The 18,287-nt window shown below is 36.0% G+C and overlaps 3 protein-coding genes and 1 long non-coding RNA gene across 5 annotated transcripts; 3 read left to right on the plus strand and 1 right to left on the minus strand.

Moving 5' to 3' along the window:
• Nucleotides 1-4,754, plus strand: LOC114713901 (aldehyde dehydrogenase family 2 member B7, mitochondrial). 2 transcript variants are annotated; one of them, XM_028898575.1, is made up of 11 exons: nt 3-148; nt 797-934; nt 1,156-1,298; nt 1,397-1,550; nt 1,644-1,873; nt 2,300-2,389; nt 2,746-2,919; nt 3,099-3,236; nt 3,500-3,637; nt 3,718-3,779; nt 4,175-4,754. In XM_028898575.1, exons 1-11 carry the CDS (start codon nt 76-78, stop codon nt 4,446-4,448), a joined length of 1,614 nt encoding a protein of 537 aa, XP_028754408.1. In that variant the 5' UTR covers nt 3-75; the 3' UTR covers nt 4,449-4,754. The 2 variants fall into 2 exon arrangements, with proteins under 2 accessions (XP_028754410.1, XP_028754408.1); XM_028898577.1 differs by lacking the exon at nt 3,718-3,779 and having other exon boundaries at nt 1-148; nt 4,175-4,240.
• A 1,203-nt stretch (nt 4,755-5,957) lies between these two features.
• LOC114713903 (probable xyloglucan endotransglucosylase/hydrolase protein 33) lies at nt 5,958-7,506 on the minus strand. Its single transcript, XM_028898579.1, has 4 exons — nt 7,275-7,506; nt 7,064-7,164; nt 6,683-6,891; nt 5,958-6,576 (listed from the first exon to the last, which is right to left on the minus strand). The coding sequence occupies exons 1-4, from the start codon at nt 7,504-7,506 to the stop codon at nt 6,183-6,185; spliced, it is 936 nt and encodes a 311-aa protein (XP_028754412.1). The 3' UTR covers nt 5,958-6,182.
• Nucleotides 7,507-12,336: 4,830 nt separating this feature from the next.
• Nucleotides 12,337-14,876, plus strand: LOC114713911 (RNA-binding protein pno1). Its single transcript, XM_028898590.1, has 2 exons — nt 12,337-12,482; nt 13,676-14,876. Exon 2 carries the CDS (start codon nt 13,723-13,725, stop codon nt 14,383-14,385), a length of 663 nt encoding a protein of 220 aa, XP_028754423.1. The 5' UTR covers nt 12,337-12,482; nt 13,676-13,722; the 3' UTR covers nt 14,386-14,876.
• Nucleotides 14,877-17,378: 2,502 nt separating this feature from the next.
• On the plus strand, nt 17,379-18,253 carry LOC114713912 (uncharacterized). The gene is made up of 2 exons (XR_003737392.1): nt 17,379-17,607; nt 17,635-18,253. It is a non-coding gene; the product is annotated as an uncharacterized LOC114713912 (long non-coding RNA).
• Nucleotides 18,254-18,287: the final 34 nt, after the last annotated feature.

Consider the following 18,287-nt stretch of genomic DNA (forward strand, 5'->3'; position numbering starts at 1 on the left):
AATAGTCATTCGTCCAATCCATCCCATATAATATAATACTGCGAGTAAGAAGTCAGAACAACCCAAGAGGCAGACATGGCTTCATCGATGAGGATCTCAAGGCTGCTCTCCCGCTCCCTCGCTTCTGCTTCCTTGTTTGCTCGAGGAGGTATTACTTGTTCCTTACTTCCGTGTTCTTTTCATGTCAATCCACTTGGTGATCCGATTGTTTTGTTGATGATGTGGTTCGCTTCTCCGAAAATGCTCAGAGCCGAATGTTGATGCGACGTCTTCTGAGCTTTTAGATTTTTCGTCTTTGATTTCTTTTCTCCTGTGGAGTTGATTCACTGGGGATTTGAAATATCTGTTGATCCGTCATCTAGTTTAGACTTCAATTTCTAGTGGATCGTACTGGATCAGCAGGGTCAAAGAAAATTAACACTGACAGGGAATGATGTGGGGAGGGTGGGATACGTAAGAGATGAATATCGTACTTGTGGGTCATAATTGCTGCGAAAGGTTGATGATTTATTTATGTCATTTATTACCTCTTTGGCCCTTCTAAGTCACTGGGTTTTCTTTATCATTCCCCGATTTCTGGATTTTTGTTTTTCTCGACATAACTACAAGTTCTCAGTACCTTTTGAGAGCGCACACGTTATTTTCAGTGATAGCAATCTGATAGTTATTTTCTGGCACCACATGTTCGGGTTAACATTTATACTCTTAATGGATGTTTACTGCGTCTTTTGCCTCAAAATCTTTTAAGTTATGAACTCTATTTTTCTGACTCAATGTTTGAAAATAAACGCTGCAGGTGGGAATGGTTACTCGAGCAGAGGGCTGAGTAAATATAGTACTGCTTCTGCAGCTCGTGAAGAACTGTTTAAGCCGTCGATTCAAGTGGAACACACTCAGCTCCTAATCAATGGGAAATTCGTGGATGCTGCTTCGGGTGAGTCCCCCCCCCCCCCGGGGGTCAAACTTAGACTTGTCTTTCTCATTATCTTCTTCGAGCACTTTCAAGATCCAAGGATCTACAGTTTTCAATCTGACTTGGAAAGATTGAAAGATAAATGAAGGAAAAGAAAAGGATGAGATTAAAAAAGCAAAGCTGATTTTCAATTTTTAAAGTCATCTCACTCAGTTACCGCTGTGATTCTTTTCGGGCTTTAGGCAAAACTTTTCCAACGCTGGACCCCAGGACAGGGGAAGTAATTGCACATGTTGCTGAGGGTGATTCTGAAGATGTAGATCGAGCAGTTGTCGCTGCACGTAAGGCATTTGATGAAGGGCCTTGGCCAAGAATGACAGCCTATGTATTCACCTCTAACGCTAATTTCTAATTTCGCTTTTTACCGCCTACAAGTTCTGAACTTTGTTCCATTTTTTCCCCTCGTACAAATGTAAATTACAGGAAAGACAAAAGATATTGTTGCGTGCTGCTGATCTTATTGAGAAGCATAACGATGAGCTTGCGACACTTGAGACCTGGGATAACGGGAAGCCCTATGCCCAAGCTGCTCAAATTGAAGTTCCAATGCTAGTTCGCCTAATTCGATACTATGCTGGTACGGGTTCCAACTTCCAACTAATGTATAACTTCTACGATAGATTCTATTCTACTTCCAAATTTCTAATAGTTCGACGTCTGAATTCTTCAGGTTGGGCTGATAAGATCCATGGCCTCACGGTTCCTGCTGATGGACCATATCATGTTCAAACATTGCATGAACCAATTGGTGTTGCCGGTCAGATCATTCCCTGGAACTTCCCACTACTCATGTTTGCATGGAAGGTTGGGCCTGCGTTGGCATGCGGCAACACTATCGTTTTGAAAACAGCTGAACAAACGCCATTATCTGCTTTATATGCAGCAAAGCTATTCCATGAGGTAGGTGACATTGAGTCACACACATTACACCAAGCTTTTGTTGAGAGCGACTTTTTTCTTTTGTGAAAAAATTTTAATTATCTAATTTCAATGGATGATTATGTAGCTTGAGTTATGATTTGTTTTTGACATTTAGTGTACCTCATGTTAAGTCCCTTCTTTTAGAAAACAATTTCTAGTTTCATTGCTGAACATGCCACATCTATTCAGTGGGGACTATTTTTGTTGTTATGCATTAGTAGTTTCTCTCTCTCGCCTATGTATTTATTAGTCTAGCTCGCGGGTACGTATTTACTTAACATTCTGTGATTTTGATAAGCTTGAATCACTTCTTCATGTGGTTGAACTCATTTTTGCATTGAAGAAATTAATAGATTGTTGTACCTGTATCCAATCCTCATATTGATTTTATCATCATTCTGGCAGGCTGGGCTTCCGTCTGGTGTTTTAAATATTATATCTGGCTTTGGTCCAACTGCTGGTGCTGCTGTTGCTAGTCACATGGATATTGACAAGGTAACAAGATAGTTTAGTTTGCAAGAGCACTCGTTTGTTTCAAGTATGACTTTCTCTCCACCCTTTATGGCCTTTGGTTGTCCACTCTGTTTTGGAGCTTGACATTTGCAGCTGCTTTGATGGTCAACTGGAGTATTTCATCGCAGCATGAATGAGTTTCAGGCTCAAAATAAGACGATTGAAGTTTGACCACTTGTTTTGGAAAGGAACAATTTTTCGTGATAGTACTCTTATTGACATTAATATTTCTGATTTCTAGGCTTGGGAAGTTTCAAATCCTAATTTCATAATTAACTCATTGAAATGGATTATAAGGATGACGGCAGTTGAGCCTGAACTTTCTATACCTCTTGCAGGTTGCTTTTACTGGATCAACTGATACTGGAAAAATCGTCCTCGAACTGGCAGCGAGAAGTAATCTCAAGACTGTAACTTTGGAACTTGGAGGGAAATCTCCCTTCATTGTATGCGAAGATGCTGATGTAGATCTAGCTGTAGAGCAAGCGCACTTTGCATTATTCTTTAATCAGGTTTGTAAAAAATTAGAATTACTCCTTTGTCTTCTCTCTCTCTCTCTCTCTCACGCACACACAAACACACGTCTATGTATGTTTATGTTTAACATGTATAGTTGTTGGATCCTGCTATGCAGTCACGTTCCTTAAGGATTATTGATAAATTGGATTTACGGACATTCTTTCGACTGCAGGGACAATGCTGCTGTGCCGGTTCTCGTACATTTGTACATGAAAGTATATATGATGAATTCGTTGAAAAAGCAAAGGCACGTGCCTTGAAACGTGTTGTTGGTGATCCATTCAAGACGGGAATAGAGCAAGGTCCTCAGGTAATTTGCAAAGAAACTTTTATGGTAACCCATTTATGAACTTAATGGTTTCAAAGTTTGTTTGAGAATCTGATATATTGACAGTCTCCCATTATTGTGCTTCACTAGCTCAATAATGAAGTGATGACTTGAAATATATAACTCCAAGTTTGACGCTTTACAATGTCGTAACGCATAGAACGAATGATTAATTGGATTTCGTCCTGTTTTATTGCGGAACAATCACACACACTGACAATTTCATGTATGATCATAATAACCAGATTGATTCTGAACAATTTGAGAAGATACTGAAGTATATAAGATCTGGTGTTGAAAGTGGAGCCACTTTAGAAACTGGAGGAGAGAGACTAGGAGATAAAGGCTTCTATGTCAAGCCCACAGTGTTTACAAATGTTCAGGTATATCTGTTGCTTGCAGAGTCATCTTATCTTAGGTAGAACTAAAAATATTAAGTGTTACTCATTATAAAAACATTCAGGACAATATGTTGATTGCGAAGGATGAGATATTTGGCCCTGTGCAATCCATTTTGAAATTCAAGTGAGTACAATGGTCCCTCTTTTACTGACAATGCTTTTTGGCGCATTTTCAAATTTTGATCATGATGTCAATTTTCTATATTTGGTTCTCCATTTTAAGGAATCTCATTGTTGTCCTTTAAAGTGACTTCTTCCACGAGTACCGTCCACACGTAACAGGCAGAGTAACGAAAATGCTGACATGTCTTAACATCAAACCAACATTCACAGTTTGATTGTCACGTTATTCTTGTTCTTAGTTAATGTGAGTGCTGTATGTTGATGGAAGCCAAGTTGAAGGACTACAATGTGGACTTAAGAAATGAAGAAACTGACTGAGGAAAAGTGACATCTTTAAGGATCAAGAAATTCACTCATTATCTCTGTTTCTTGCACTGATTTTTTGGTCGTTTCCAGGGACCTCGATGAAGTGGTTAGAAGAGCAAACAACACACGCTATGGCCTTGCTGCCGGGGTGTTCACGAAAAACATAGCCACAGCAAACACTCTGACTCGAGCACTGCGAGTTGGGACAGTGTGGGTAAATTGCTTCGATACATTTGATGCTGCAATTCCTTTTGGAGGGTACAAGATGAGTGGGCAAGGAAGAGAAAAAGGGATTTACAGTCTTAAAAATTACTTGCAAGTGAAGGCCGTCGTTACTCCCTTGGAGAACCCAGCATGGCTTTGAACATATATTTAGCTCCTTCTTTCCCTTCCCCTTTCTCTTGTGAAAGATCAATAAATAGGCTTCTTTGTGAAGACGATGACGAAATTCTTGTATGTATGCTACACATCTCCCGATGTTTTCTTTTTCTTTCATCTAGTGGGATGCTTGAATGAAGTTGTGTAGCCTTTGTTTTATGACTTTATCCCCACCTGAGTGTTCTTTCTTTACTTCTCTCCAGCCTTATTTTTCCTAGACTATTTTTTATATCCAAGCATAGATATTATTCTACCAGAGACAATTTTATTCAAGATATTATCGGATATTAAATGTGAGCACCTCTCTTAGCGATGGATTTGAACATTAATTTGTCATATCGTGAAAAATTAACCCTTTTGTTATTCCTAATTTTCATTGGTTATTTTTCTTGTATTATTATATCTCTCTAAAAGCAAGTTATATCCTAGGTCCTGTTTGGAATCAGCTTTGGGTTACTTATAAGCACATTTTATATAGGTAGAGCTAAAACTCCTCTTATTGTAAATTACGATTAAAAAATAGCTTATAAGTCATTTTAAACGGGCCAAGCTAATGAAAAAGAATCAAACCCTGAAATGGATTGTGATGTATATTGGGTTGAGTTTGGTTCATGATAGACAAACGAACGGGGGAGGGCTAAAGTCAAGAATCTTTCATTGTATTTAAATAGAATCGTGAAGGCACGAGGCATTGACGCTTGTGGACGACAACAGGGAAATGAAACTTCAGTTCAGTGCAGGTTGGAGCCACATGGTCATGTCCCTCAAAATTGATTGTTTGGTTTAATAGATATTCTCTCTGTCTCTCCTCTGTTTCCTGTGTCTCTGATCAGAACCAGAGACCCAAAGCCTATATTAAAAGACGCTGCTTCTTATAACATCATTAAGATTGAAACATTGAACGTTAAGTGGCTTTCCCAAGAGAACCAAACAATGTAACTCTTCAAACTCACACAATTAACAGCATATATTCTGGATCCATGAATTTTTAATCTTGCTTCATTTAAATTTTTTTATTCTTAATCTAATAAACTTCATGTCCTTAGCGATCCAATCTTCAAAATTAAAATAATGTGAGAAGTATATCTCACGCTAAGGAAAAGGAAATAACTTGGTAGGTTTTTTGCACCAGTTAGTGCTCATTCTTTTCCAACCAAATACCTTTTGATATTAGAATATGCGTTCATGAGTTTAAAATAATTTTTTGAACATGACCTAGATTTTATTTTTTAAAGCAATTTAGCCAAATAAAATTTGAAACCTCACATAAATTTAGTCTTAAAGATGAGAAAAATAACTTCCTGATTTCATATTAGTTGAATAATAAATGGCTAACAATAGAAGGTTATTGGTACAAATTAAAGAGTTTAGAGAAATTCATTATTTAGTTTTGAAGGTCAAAAAATCATTTACTTGCATATGAACCAAAGTTTTGAGAATTCTTATACAGCATAGACTAACAAAAGAAAAAAATTACATGAGTTCAGACCTAATATGAGAAAAGATAGAGAATTACTTTCTGTCGAATCACTTTTACACTATTGGCTATCTTTATTCCAATCCCTGAACCAAAGAATTAAACATACAAGTGCAGCATTATTCCTTCCACCCTACTCAGGGTAGGTGAAATTAAAAAGGTATAAGTTGTTAAAAAAAATCTATATCTATAAAAAGTTAAAAAAATAATAATAACAACAAATAATATAGGTATATATATGCTTCAGTGGCATTCTGGAGGCATGACTTTGTACCTGGGTTTATCATTACAGTAAGAGTAAAACATGAGTTTCCTTCTTGCCCAATCCATGGCTGCAATCTGCTGCTGAGACAGCTTAGAGAACTCAGGTCCATTCACAGGGTCCAAGCTTGAAGGACTTGAAGAAGACTTTGAGCAGGTAGAAGAAGGATTTGAAACCTCACAACCACTTAATTCCATTTCAGTGAAAGAAACAACAAATGGAGCATACTTATAATTCACTGGGTATTTTCCTCCATGTGTTGCCCAGTCTGATGCATCCCATATTGTTGCATATACTGACATTGGCTTTGATGGGTATATAGAGTATGATTTACTGTGGATGAACTCTCTCACTGGAATATTGTCCACTAAAAACCTGAAATATTCATTTTAAGAGGATTTTTTTTAGCTAGTTTAAAAGAATATTCCTATTTCTATAATTTAGTCCAACTTGATAATGGAATATAAATGAACTGGCTTACACTGTGTGATAGCTGTTCCATAAGATACTGTAGTAGTGGTGCTGTTTTGTGGGGTCAAACCAGAGATAGAACTTCTCTTCTCTTCCAGTGCTGACACTTCCATTGGCATAAACATTGGTTTGAATTACCCAGTCGTTTCGCTTGTCATGCCCCAGAAGCTCAATATCTATCTCATCATGGTTGTGAGGGAACTTATCTGCATTTGACAACTGATATATTTCCTCTTGTGAGATAAACATATTAATAATAAGATTTAGAAGATTTCAATCCTTAACAGATTTTGATGAAAGCTTAAGAAGCAGAGAGAGAAATGAGAATGAAACAGAAATCAGACACTGCAAATTGAAGTGTCATGTTCTTGAGCTAAGAATTGAAGCTTACATAGAAGGCTACTACAACACCAGATGAAAGACCAGCTGGTAGCTTGATAGCTGCACTGAAGAATCCATAGTAGTATCTGCCTTGCGAGACCAAACCAGAGCCTGGAAAGCACCAACAATCAAAAGGGTATCATAAGAAGTTTCTGAAGACTCCAACTTTATGTATTGTTAAATACAAGAGCATCATGATATATATTCATTTTCAAACGAACCTGAATTTTTGTCAAGAGCCAGAGTGGCCATGGACCCATTACTGAGATACTGAATATTTGGGGCCCCAAAAAACTTAGAAAACCCACGATCAATTGGAACACGAGGAAAAGAACTAGTCAGAGGCGTGGCACTTGGAGGTTTATAAACTCTCCTATGTGAAGAAACCTCAATGGCAAAGCAGAGAATTAAGACTAGAACTGAAAATAGAAACTTCTGCTGCAAAAATGCCATCTTTTGAATAATATACAGAGATGAAGAGCACTAAATGGCATATTTGGGGTATATATATTGTGGGTGGTTTAGATGATCGTTATCTTGCGCTTAGTTGTTTAATAGCTGGCTATTCCTTTCTTAGTATCGCTTTTGATGTGTGCTTTGGATCTGCAAGGCAATGATCAAGAGGGTCATGTGCGTTGATTTCTTTGAGGTTTGGCCTGTGGGGTAGCCCTAAAGTTATAGGAACATGGACCAGACATTTAATGAATAACAGGTAACTCTGTAATATCCATTGTATGTCTCATTTTCTAAGTAGCTGTTGTCTACTGTATCTCAAATTGCCTATTCAAGTGCAGGCTTGTTAGTTAGAAACGCGTTTGTTTTTGATTGATTGAGAGAGAGAGAGAGAGAGAGAGAGAGAGACTCCAATTTGCACAAAGGAACAAAACAAAGCAATGATGGAGACAGGCTGATTGTGAAGTCCTTGGTGTTTATTCTTGGTCAATATTAAAAAAATTGAAACTCGAGGCAGATAATATCTACAAACTAACTGATAAGTTCTTCCTTTTGGCGAAGTTAGCGAAAGATAAAGACATCAAGATACAAAGCAATGATGTTTAGAAGTAAGTACCTCTTTTATTCATAATCATCTTTGTCATTTCAATTTTGATTCTTTTGCATGGAGTGAAAAGATTAATCACCAGGTAGATTGGATTACACAAAGCAACTTACGAGTTTCAAGTCCCAGTGTTATCGAGATCAAAGAAGATGAAATTTTGGGAAAAAGTGACGTGCAGAAAGAGTCCGTTAGAAGGCAGATCAGCACTAAACAGATTAATAAAGAGAAAGTGGATCTAGAAGCTTATATAAGTACTTGATATTTAGTTTAATGAGGGCTGATTAAGAAAAAGGTTTAGCTTTGGTAATGAGGAAGCAAAGTGCCATATGGTAGCGTGACGAGGACCAAATCTGCCAGGACCAACTTAGCTGGCATGCAGAAGAATGTAATATATACATATATATTTTTATATATATAATGACAGTGATAAACCAAAAAACAAAAGAGACATCAGAGTCAGATGCTTCTTGCTCTTATTGTTTTCTTTTGCTAATAATGCGTCAGAAGTTGCATGCATCGCATTAACGTTAAAAGGGGACGTGAAGGCGGTGGTGGTCACAAGCAATCATCGTTTTTTCCCCTTCATCTCACTATTCATTCGTCTATATTAACAATTATACACTGATTAATGTATATTATAATATTCTACTCGATCCAATCCTTAATGTAAAAATTAATTGGAGATTTAATTTAGTCCTAAATATAAAATCTTAATCTACTTTATTTCTTACATTTATCTATTTTGCCCCCAAGTAATCCATATTGTATATGTTAAGGAGTTTCTATCAGGAGGTAATTTCAATATAAATAATTAATGAGGATATTTTAGAAAACATAATATCTATTTATTACAAATAACTAATTTAGTTAATTTTCTTCAAACTCATTTGACTTATAAATTAATGTATAATCTAATAATATACATAAATATTTTAGAGATATCATGTAATATATGTTATAATTAAGTAATTTACTACTTTTTTTAATCTTTTCAAATTAGTTAACTGAGTCTTATATTAAGGACAAAATGCAATATATTATATATAAATGTCTATGTGTGGGCATATATAGACAGACACACATAAGGGTGGTAATACAGGTCAACCTGCGAGTTGGCCTGTGGTGGGGTAACGTTAAGCAATGCGGGTTGAAAAAGTCCCGTATAATGGCAGGTTGACTTTTACCCCAGCCTAACTCGCAATAGTGGGCCAACCCGCCAACTATATATATATTTTTTACTTTTTCATTTTAAAAAATTTTTTTGTCATGCAATATAAAGAAAATATAATGAAATTTTTATCGTTCCTTCAAATACTTGATTCAAAATACTAAATAAATGATATAGGTATTTTTTTAAATTTTTTTTTGGATAGGATATAAAATATAAATAATATGCATATAATAATTAATAAAATTTAAAAAAATACAAAAAAAAAAATGCGGGTTAGCCCGCTGGTTGGCAAGCGAACCTGTGACGGATTGTGGGTTAGGCGGTGAGGGTTAAAAAATTTTGTTTACTGGTGGGTTGACTTTTATCCAATCCTAACTCACCATTTCTAGTTGGTTGAGAGGTTAGACATGCAAATCCAACTCATATTGTCAACTCTAGTTCACACACACATGTAGGTTTCTTTTTCGTGGTGACTGAGGAAGAGAACAAGGAGGATCAAGTTGGATGTGCACTACTTTGGCTGGTCTTAGACCTTTTGTGCTTGGGAATGAAAAGGGTCCTTTTTTTTTTCCCTCTGTGGAGAATGGCTTCTTCCAACCAATTGTGGAGAAGCATTTGCATTTGTAAACCGTTGGATTAAATTTGATTAATCAAATTTAATGATTTTTAAAATATAAATTACTCATCTGGTCATGAGAGGCAGATAATAAAGAGTTAGTTTTTAAATTAACTAAGTATACTCTCTAAGATTAGATTTCAAAGGACTAATTACCAATTAGTATGCTGAAAAGTAAGCAATGGGCGATGACTCAGCCGGTGTCCCCACATGCCCCATTTATGCAAATTGGTTCGAAAGCTAAAGAAGGGCCGTTGCTGAGATGGATCTCCCAACTCTCCGTCTCCATCTGGTTTTATACCACTAGGCCTACCTGATACTGATAGCTCTTGCTCTACTTTGACATGGGCCATTTTACCAGATGCGAAAATCGAACCTCTTATAACCTATTAATATTTTTTTATTTTTAATATAAGAACTAGTTTGATTTTTAATTTGATTCTAAATATAGAATCGTAATTCATTTTATCTCTTATATTTATCTATTTTTTTTAAAGTAGTTCTTATAGTAATTATTCATGTAAAATGTTCCATTAAATGGCTGGTCTAGCTACTACACATAACTAATAAGTGTATTTTAGGGAAGACAACATCTATTTATTACAAACTTCTTTTATTTACTCAAATTAGTCAACTAGTTCTTATATTAAAGACTAAAGATGGTACAATTTAATCTGCTACAGATATTCCTGTGCATAAGCATTCTTATATTGACATTGAATGCAATCTTACTTGAAATACTATCAAATGCTAAATATGAGCACCTCTTTATAGACAGGACTTAGATATTGAGTTGCCACTTTGCAAAGGACTAGCTCTTCTCAAGACTCGGCTCATGTTTTCTTTAAGCACATGTATTCTTTTATTAGAGACAATTCTATTTGAAACCTAATTTACTCCCCTAGTCCTATTTATAAGACAGATATAGAAGATATTTTTTGGTTCTATATATAGGGCATTGAGAAAATTTTTTTGTATGGATATACAATTTTACCCTTCATTTATTATTATGTTGACTTTGTTTATATGAGGTATGATATATATTAAACAGAGATAAAGTTAAAATTTATTAAATTTTAAATGAGATTTAGTAAAGTTTAAAGTTTTAGTTTGTATAAATAGAATCAGAGGAGTAGATCTCTAAAATGAATTGAATGTTGTTTAATATTAATTTCTTTGGGAAACGATCCACTTGTGTGACAGAAGGCCCATTATTACGGTGATTGTTGTTGGTGGGTTTAGTGGGCCGCCATTATTTTTCATAAATATGGGCGGCCATTCAATTCATCCATGCTGTCACGATATACACACACAATCCCTCCAACCCCACTTATATTAATTGCATTCAATTACTAGGATGAATAATTTTAAAGAAGTACACACCATTTTCAAAATTCTGAAAAATAAATACTCCCCCGTCTCTAATATAAAACATATTTAACTAATTTGATTAAATTAAAAAAGTTAGGTAAGTTAGTTAATTATAAAAAATATAACATGTTTTTCTTAAAATACTATAATCATCTTTCTTACTATCTTCCTTTCTTCATTCTTCTACTTGATTATGGTTAAGAGAGTATCTATATAAATAATTTAGAAAAAATTTATAAATATAAGAAATAAGCCTTATATTTAGAATTAAAACCAACTCAATAATTAGATTCTATATTAACGACTAGATGAGTACCACCTTTGGTCCTTAATATAAGAGCTAGTTGATTAATTTGAGAAGATTAAGGAAAAAAGTTAAGTTAGTTATTTGTAACAAATATATGTTGTCTTTTCTAAAATATCCTTAATAATCAACTGTATTGGTTAGAACTATTATTGTTAGAAAGATTACGTTGGGAAAAAAATACATAATATGAGAGTCAAAATGGATTGGAGTGTTATATCTAGGACCAAAATAAAAGTCAATCCAGGTCTTATATTAAGGATCAGGGGTAGTATTATATTTGTACCTTAAGATGGTTTTTTTTTTCCTTGTCAGAAACATTCAAAGTCAAAATGGGCCGAATATTTTGTATGATATATTAATCTAGAATTTTTATTTTTTTGGTAAGATAATTTAGAAATTTTATTGATTATTAATTAATGGTTAAAGTTTTCCCCACAATATAATTGTTTAAAGCTTGAAAATACTTTTTATACCAAAAAAAAGAGAAGATACTTTTTATAGTGTGATGTTTCTTTCTTTTTTTGTAGGCACCAGTACCCCTATTAAAGATAATTTTATTCGAAGTATTATTAAACATTAAATGTAAATAGTTTTTCTGTTAAACCCAACCTGTTGGTTTCAACATGACATACCAAACTCAAAAATTATAAATGGGCCAACCCAGCAAAAACCCAGCCTAGTGAGTCTTTTTGAAAAACAAAAATCGGGTCGCAGCTAACCTAAAACTTAAAACATTCGACCTTCTGAAGTCGCCAGCGTGAATCGTCCAGGCGGCCTTGCTTCGTCTTGCGGCTTCACCCGGAGGGATACTCAAAGCCAGTTGTCTGCGAGTGTGAGAGACTGAGAGTGAAGCAGATTCACGCGTGATTTTTTCTTGTACTTCTTCATCCTCCGTCAGCCAAAGCAGGTGATTCCTTCTTTTCGCTTTGTAGTTCTGCTGCACTGGTTGTTCTTTTTCCTTCTTATTTGCTAATACAAGTACGAAACTGTGACGAATTAAGAATTTGTAAACGAGGAGAACAAAGGATTGATCAGGAGCTATGCAGTATGCTCTGCTTCAAACACCTATATAGGTTCAACGGGTTTTTCTTTCACTTGTCATCTTTATGTAGATTGGTCCCTTGGAGGATCATATAGGGGAGAAATACAACCCAATATGTGCGCTCTGTCTTTTTACTTCCAAGACTTTTTGGGCGTCTTTTGTATGAGTATCTTCAGTTTGGTTTGCTCGTGTGAGTGTTAAAGGGTTACTCCTACTAGATTTTTATCTGTCCTAATTATTATTAAAAATTCCTAGTGAGTTTTTCGTGGTAGGTTAATTAAGAAGCCTGTTTTAGGTCAACACACAAACTCTTGTTTCTTTTGAGGATTTTCAAGTGTGTGTGTCCAACTGTTCAAAAGGCTCAACATAAGCTAGAAGTGGTGAATGCAGATAGTCAAGAACTTGATCAAGTCCTGTGACTTGGTTTTGCACTTTTTATTACAGAAAACTTCAATCCAAAATTTGACTATTGAAAATAAAAGTATCCTTAATTATCAATATTCTGGTCATTGAAAAGACATATAATTATCACCAAGTGTTTTAGTGGTTCTGCTGTGATGTAAAAATATTTTGCATAGCAATCTGTAAAATCAGAGTCGGTGTTATGAAAAACAATGACTTGATTAGGAATCAGAGGAAGTTGCGTGGTAGTACTTGGAAGCTTGAACTAAAGTCAGTCTGTATTGGAATTAATGGCTCTGCAAACCTGAAGGAGGACAAACCACAAAGATTTCGAGCTCTATAGCTCACAAATTGGAACTGCTTTTTCATTGGAGCTGTCTAGGATAGGAGTTGAATAGGGGAAGCACTGGTGTTGGGAAAGAGATATAATTTGGTGCAGATATTAGTTGATAGTGGTAGCAATAACGTGATTAAGATCGAGTAACAACATCAGAGTAGAGGGTTGTTTGGTATGCCATGAAATGTTGTTGCTGAAGTAATTCTATTTATTTATTTGGCGGGTAAGAACCCATACAAGAATCCATTAAAATTGCTGAAATAGTTTTAATGTGAGTTGTGGATTTGGCTTTTCAATTCACACTTGTGTAATTTTGTAGGTTCTAAATCAACTTTTATTGTGGGTAGCACTTGAAAAGGTTGCAATATGCAGTCCAACGAGGCATCTTCTTCCATGGAAGTTGAGGCTATCCCATCTGAATCCAAAGCCTTGCCACCAAAGCCAAAGTTTGAGCCTTTGAAACCTCATGAGATGTCTGATGGCCGTGTTCAGTTCCGCAAGGTTTCTGTTCCACAACATCGTTATACTCCTCTCAAGAAAGCTTGGATGGATATTTATACCCCAGTGTATGAGCAGATGAAAATTGACATCCGTATGAATTTAAAGGCTCGAAAGGTAGAGCTGAAGACCAGACAAGATACACCCGACATTAGTAACCTGCAAAAATGCGCTGATTTTGTTCATGCTTTCATGCTGGGATTTGATGTCATAGATGCTGTTGCCCTGTTGCGGTTAGATGAGCTCTATGTTGAATCTTTCGAGATAAAGGATGTTAAAACACTTAGAGGGGACCACCTGTCTCGTGCTATAGGGAGATTATCTGGTAAAGGTGGCAAAACAAAGTTCGCAATTGAGAACGCAACAAAGACGAGGATTGTGATTGCTGATACCAAAATTCACATATTGGGATCTTTTGCTAACATTAAGATAGCTAGGGACTCTCTTTGTAGCCTAATCTTGGGGTCACCGGCGGGTAAGGTGTATTCAAAACTTAGAGCAGTTACTGCTAGACTGGCTGAAAGGTTTTGATCTTCTTTTAGTCAAGACATTATTGGAGCTTTTTTCTGTTCTTTTGTTATTTTATCATTGATATCAACCGTGGTGAGGCAGTGTTACTGGAAGGAAGCTGCTCATCAATATTTACCTCATTCAGTTTTGGATGTCTCGGTTTTAGCTATATGCCAAAGTATGAATTAAAGATATAGATTCGACGCCATTGCCGTTCGTTGTAATTGTAAGCCTTATGTCTCTTTATCCATTGGACTATAAGTATGTCAGTTGATGATAATAGTTGCTTTCGTGGAAGTGTTGTAATTGAACATTATATTAAGTCCTTTGGTGTGGGGGTTTCTTTTTTTGTTTTGTTTTTTTCTTAGCTGACCGATCTGATGAAAACATGGATTCATCATGGATGTCATATATTGAGATTTAGATTTGTTCTTTTTTATTTCTGTTGGAAAACAATAATTATGTTGATAGAGAAGTGCAAAAAGTTGTACTGACATGTTGAAGTTGTGATATCATCATCTCATTTTACTGGGATTTTATAAAACCATTAATGTGTGTCTTAAAAAAGTGGGTAATAAATAGTATGTCAACTTACATCTAATGTTTTAGGATTTATACATCGATTTCACGTCATATATAAAAATTTTGTTTTGGTAAGGAAACAAATTAATCTCTTCACCAATCTTCTACCTTGCATCTTCAAGGCATGTGCCAAAAGTGCCCGTATATGGTTAATCAATACCCTCGCTTCCAACACGACATTGCAGCCATACTTTCGCTTTTGAAGAAAAGGACAGGAAAAACAAAGGGCAATAGAGGGAGATCATATAGTCCAAGGGAAAAAAACAGGCTTGTAAGCCATATCATACGCGTATAACACAAGTATGGCGTATATGTAGTGGTGTAAATTCATTTATGACTTCACCGCATAGACAGTTCATATTTCCTTGTTTGAATTTTTGTTAGGAGAGGTACTCACAATAATTTGAATAGGATTGTCTTTAATAGGAGGATACCATGCCTACAAATAAATAAGTTTATGTTTCACTGTAAATTGAAGGATACCAAAAGTAAGGCTGCATGCAAGTACTTTTCCGGTTGTTAATATAGGATCTAATTGAGAGTTAACGTTAGTCCTATATATAAGACATATTTTACAAGTTTGTCATTTTTTCTTCCAAATTAACCCATTGATATTCTTCCAATAATAATCAAGTAGGAGAGGAAAGGAGAAAATTAAAAAAAAATATTTATGATATTTTAGAAAAAAACGTGTTATAAGAATTAATTTAACTAATATTTTTAATATGTTTTAAAATGTTTGCTAGGACCTTAACTTTCATAATATTTTTCGTCCATGAAAAATTATTCCAAGAATAAATACTTGTGCAAAACTGAACGATGATTTTTTTTAAGAGACTATAATAAAATTTATTACAATAATTTTGTCCCACCGCATTATTTTATAGAACTAATTGAACCCTGCCGTTGGTATTTTGTTATTTTTCCCTCCATTTCCTTTCTGCAAAGGCGCGAAGCATATGGCAGTCACTGTTCCGGCCTCTTCGCGGCTGAGAGTAGCAAATTCAACGGACAAGAAGGTTTCACTTCAACTGGACTGGGATCGACTGTTGCCTACCGAGACGAGCTTCCACCCACGCTCCCCTTCGCGTCTTCCTCCGATACTCTCTCTCACTTCCCCAAACCCTCTGGCTCGGACCTCCATCAGCTATTTCCGGTCGATGATAACCAAGAACAGTATAGTGATAGTGATCTTATGCGTTACAGTATAGGGATGGTCCTTATTTGCATGACGAAGATGAAAAAATTCGAGTCCTTATAAAGCACTATGAAGATGAGCTGACCGGCAGGAAAAGGGGGCGTCGTGACAAGGTCTGGTTCTTGTTTTGCCTTTAAGTTGTTAGAAATACGGTAAATGCACAATCAACCTCGTGCCCAGAGGATGAGAATATAGTTAGAAATGCAAGAGTTAGGGCATCTTGTTGATGCTTTATGCACAGTGCGTAGCGATCTTGTGCTCAACTGTCTTGCTTTTTATTTTTATTCTTTCGATATTTGGGTGGGTATTAATTAGCTCTGATACTCAATTCAATGCTTTTCATCATGCCTTTTCCTTGCTCATAAAAGTCGCAACGGAGGTAAGAAAAAGAATAGGAGTTATCGAAATTGACCGGTTTGTAGTTGGCTTGCCTCATGATTTGTCGTTTAAGTTTTAATTGTAGGCCGAGCAACAGTGCACTTGCCACATCTTCTGATAAAAATTTCCCTTATTATGGACTCCTTCCGTGCGTTTCGATATCTCCCTCTCTTTGGTGAATATTTGTTCACTCCATTTTCTCTTCCCAATGAGCAAATGGCTCACATGGGAAGCTTTTATATTTGATTGAGCTTAATGTTCTTGGTTTAATCCTTGTCATTTCTCTTTGGTTCTTAGCTGCTTATTTTATAGCATGAGGGTCTAATGAATGTTGTGACAGATCTAATTGAATTACTAAATCCTAATTTGGTCACATTAGTTAGCAATTGTCTGTGCCCTGGCTTGTAGAAATATATAATATCATGAAAATCCATCTTCGTTGTGTAAAAGAATCGCAAATCTTCTTCCGGTTCTAAATATAAGACCCTTTTTATAGTATAAATTATACTACAAAAAGAGTTTTATATTTAGGACCGGAGGAGTAATAATCTAATGTTAAATTTAGTGGCATTTTGAAACCATTCCATCTTTGATTAGAATTTAGACATTACATAGTTTGTAATATTATGTTGTGTCATTACATAATTAATTATCAAAGTCTGGTACTAATTTTACTGCTACATATATTTAATAGGGTAATTCCTAGTTTGCATCTTTTGCTAGCAATCCCTTTAAGGACATGAAAAAGTTGATTTGGTTTTAACGTATGAAACATCATCGATGAATTGAACTCAGTATTATTGTATTTTCGTTGTCGTTAATTTGTTTCATGTGTCTTTCCAGTCTGTTATCACTCGTAAGGTCTACCATCGATTTTAGCCTCTTGGCAGCTCTAAACTCTTGTGCAGTTTTAGGAGCTCCTTCTCCTCCCAGCCGCTCTTTAATTGAAAGTTCGAAGCGCACGGTTGATAAACTCTGAGCTTTGCCATTCACTAGTCTAACGGAGAATCAACAAGCTAGCTTCTCTGAGGCCGTGGACTTGTTGAAAACAGCTTTTCCAGATCATCCTGAGTTAGATCGTATGGGTAAGGAGAGCAGTTCCTCGTCTATAGTGTCAAAGACTGCGGTGATGCCATCAAACAACTCACGGATAATCTCTTAGCCATTGCTAACAAGAAGGAAGACTTTGAAGCTAGTGTGCAGAAAATACGTGCAGCGGAGCTTGAGCAGGACAAGATAGAATCAGAGCACCAAAGTAGGGATGCTTAAGCAAAGGAAGTGGAGAACACAACCTTGAGCAGAAGGTCCCAAATTGATCAATTGCAGGCCGAGCTAAAAAGTAAGGAAGCTGAGGGTGTGGCGTTGAGAAATGAGGTTGATGCTCTGCTCTTAAAAGGCAAGGAATTGAAGAATCAACATGAGGTTCTGGCTGCACGGCATAAGTCCTTAAAGCAATCCGTGGATTCTGAGGTGGCAAATGGGCATAGCTGGCCTAAGCAGTTGGTTCGGGCTCGTCAAATGCAAGTCTTCTTGACTGAGGAATGGGACTCCGTGTCCTAACTCGACCTACATTCTTTGCCTTTACCTTAGTGCTCTTGCTCTTTACTCGGAACTTTTGGGCGTCTTTTGTTTGAGTATCTTCAGTTTGGTTGTGTGTGTGAATGTTAAATGGACTGGAATTCCCACTGGATTTTATCTGTGTTAATTATAATTAATATTATCATCTCTAAATCTCTACTGAGTTTTCCCTTGGAAGGTCAATCAA

This window comes from Neltuma alba, unplaced genomic scaffold (genome assembly GCF_004799145.2).
Source record: "Neltuma alba isolate B1F8T4 unplaced genomic scaffold, ASM479914v2 tig00011479_pilon, whole genome shotgun sequence".
Lineage (NCBI taxonomy): Eukaryota > Viridiplantae > Streptophyta > Magnoliopsida > Fabales > Fabaceae > Neltuma > Neltuma alba.

What these genes read in the sequence shown, in the direction of transcription:
- LOC114713901 (XM_028898575.1), top strand. Translation starts at nt 76, where the DNA reads ATGGCTTCATCGATGAGGATCTCAAGGCTGCTCTCCCGCTCCCTCGCT. An exon ending in GTCACATGGATATTGACAAG is followed by an intron (nt 2,390 to 2,745) that starts GTAACAAGATAG and finishes TACCTCTTGCAG; the next exon opens with GTTGCTTTTACTGGATCAAC. An exon ending in TTGCATTATTCTTTAATCAG is followed by an intron (nt 2,920 to 3,098) that starts GTTTGTAAAAAA and finishes TTTCGACTGCAG; the next exon opens with GGACAATGCTGCTGTGCCGG.
- LOC114713903 (XM_028898579.1), bottom strand. Translation starts at nt 7,506, where the DNA reads ATGGCATTTTTGCAGCAGAAGTTTCTATTTTCAGTTCTAGTCTTAATT. An exon ending in GGCTCTTGACAAAAATTCAG is followed by an intron (nt 7,165 to 7,274) that starts GTTCGTTTGAAA and finishes GGTGCTTTCCAG; the next exon opens with GCTCTGGTTTGGTCTCGCAA. An exon ending in TGGAACAGCTATCACACAGT is followed by an intron (nt 6,577 to 6,682) that starts GTAAGCCAGTTC and finishes TGAATATTTCAG; the next exon opens with GTTTTTAGTGGACAATATTC.
- LOC114713911 (XM_028898590.1), top strand. Translation starts at nt 13,723, where the DNA reads ATGCAGTCCAACGAGGCATCTTCTTCCATGGAAGTTGAGGCTATCCCA.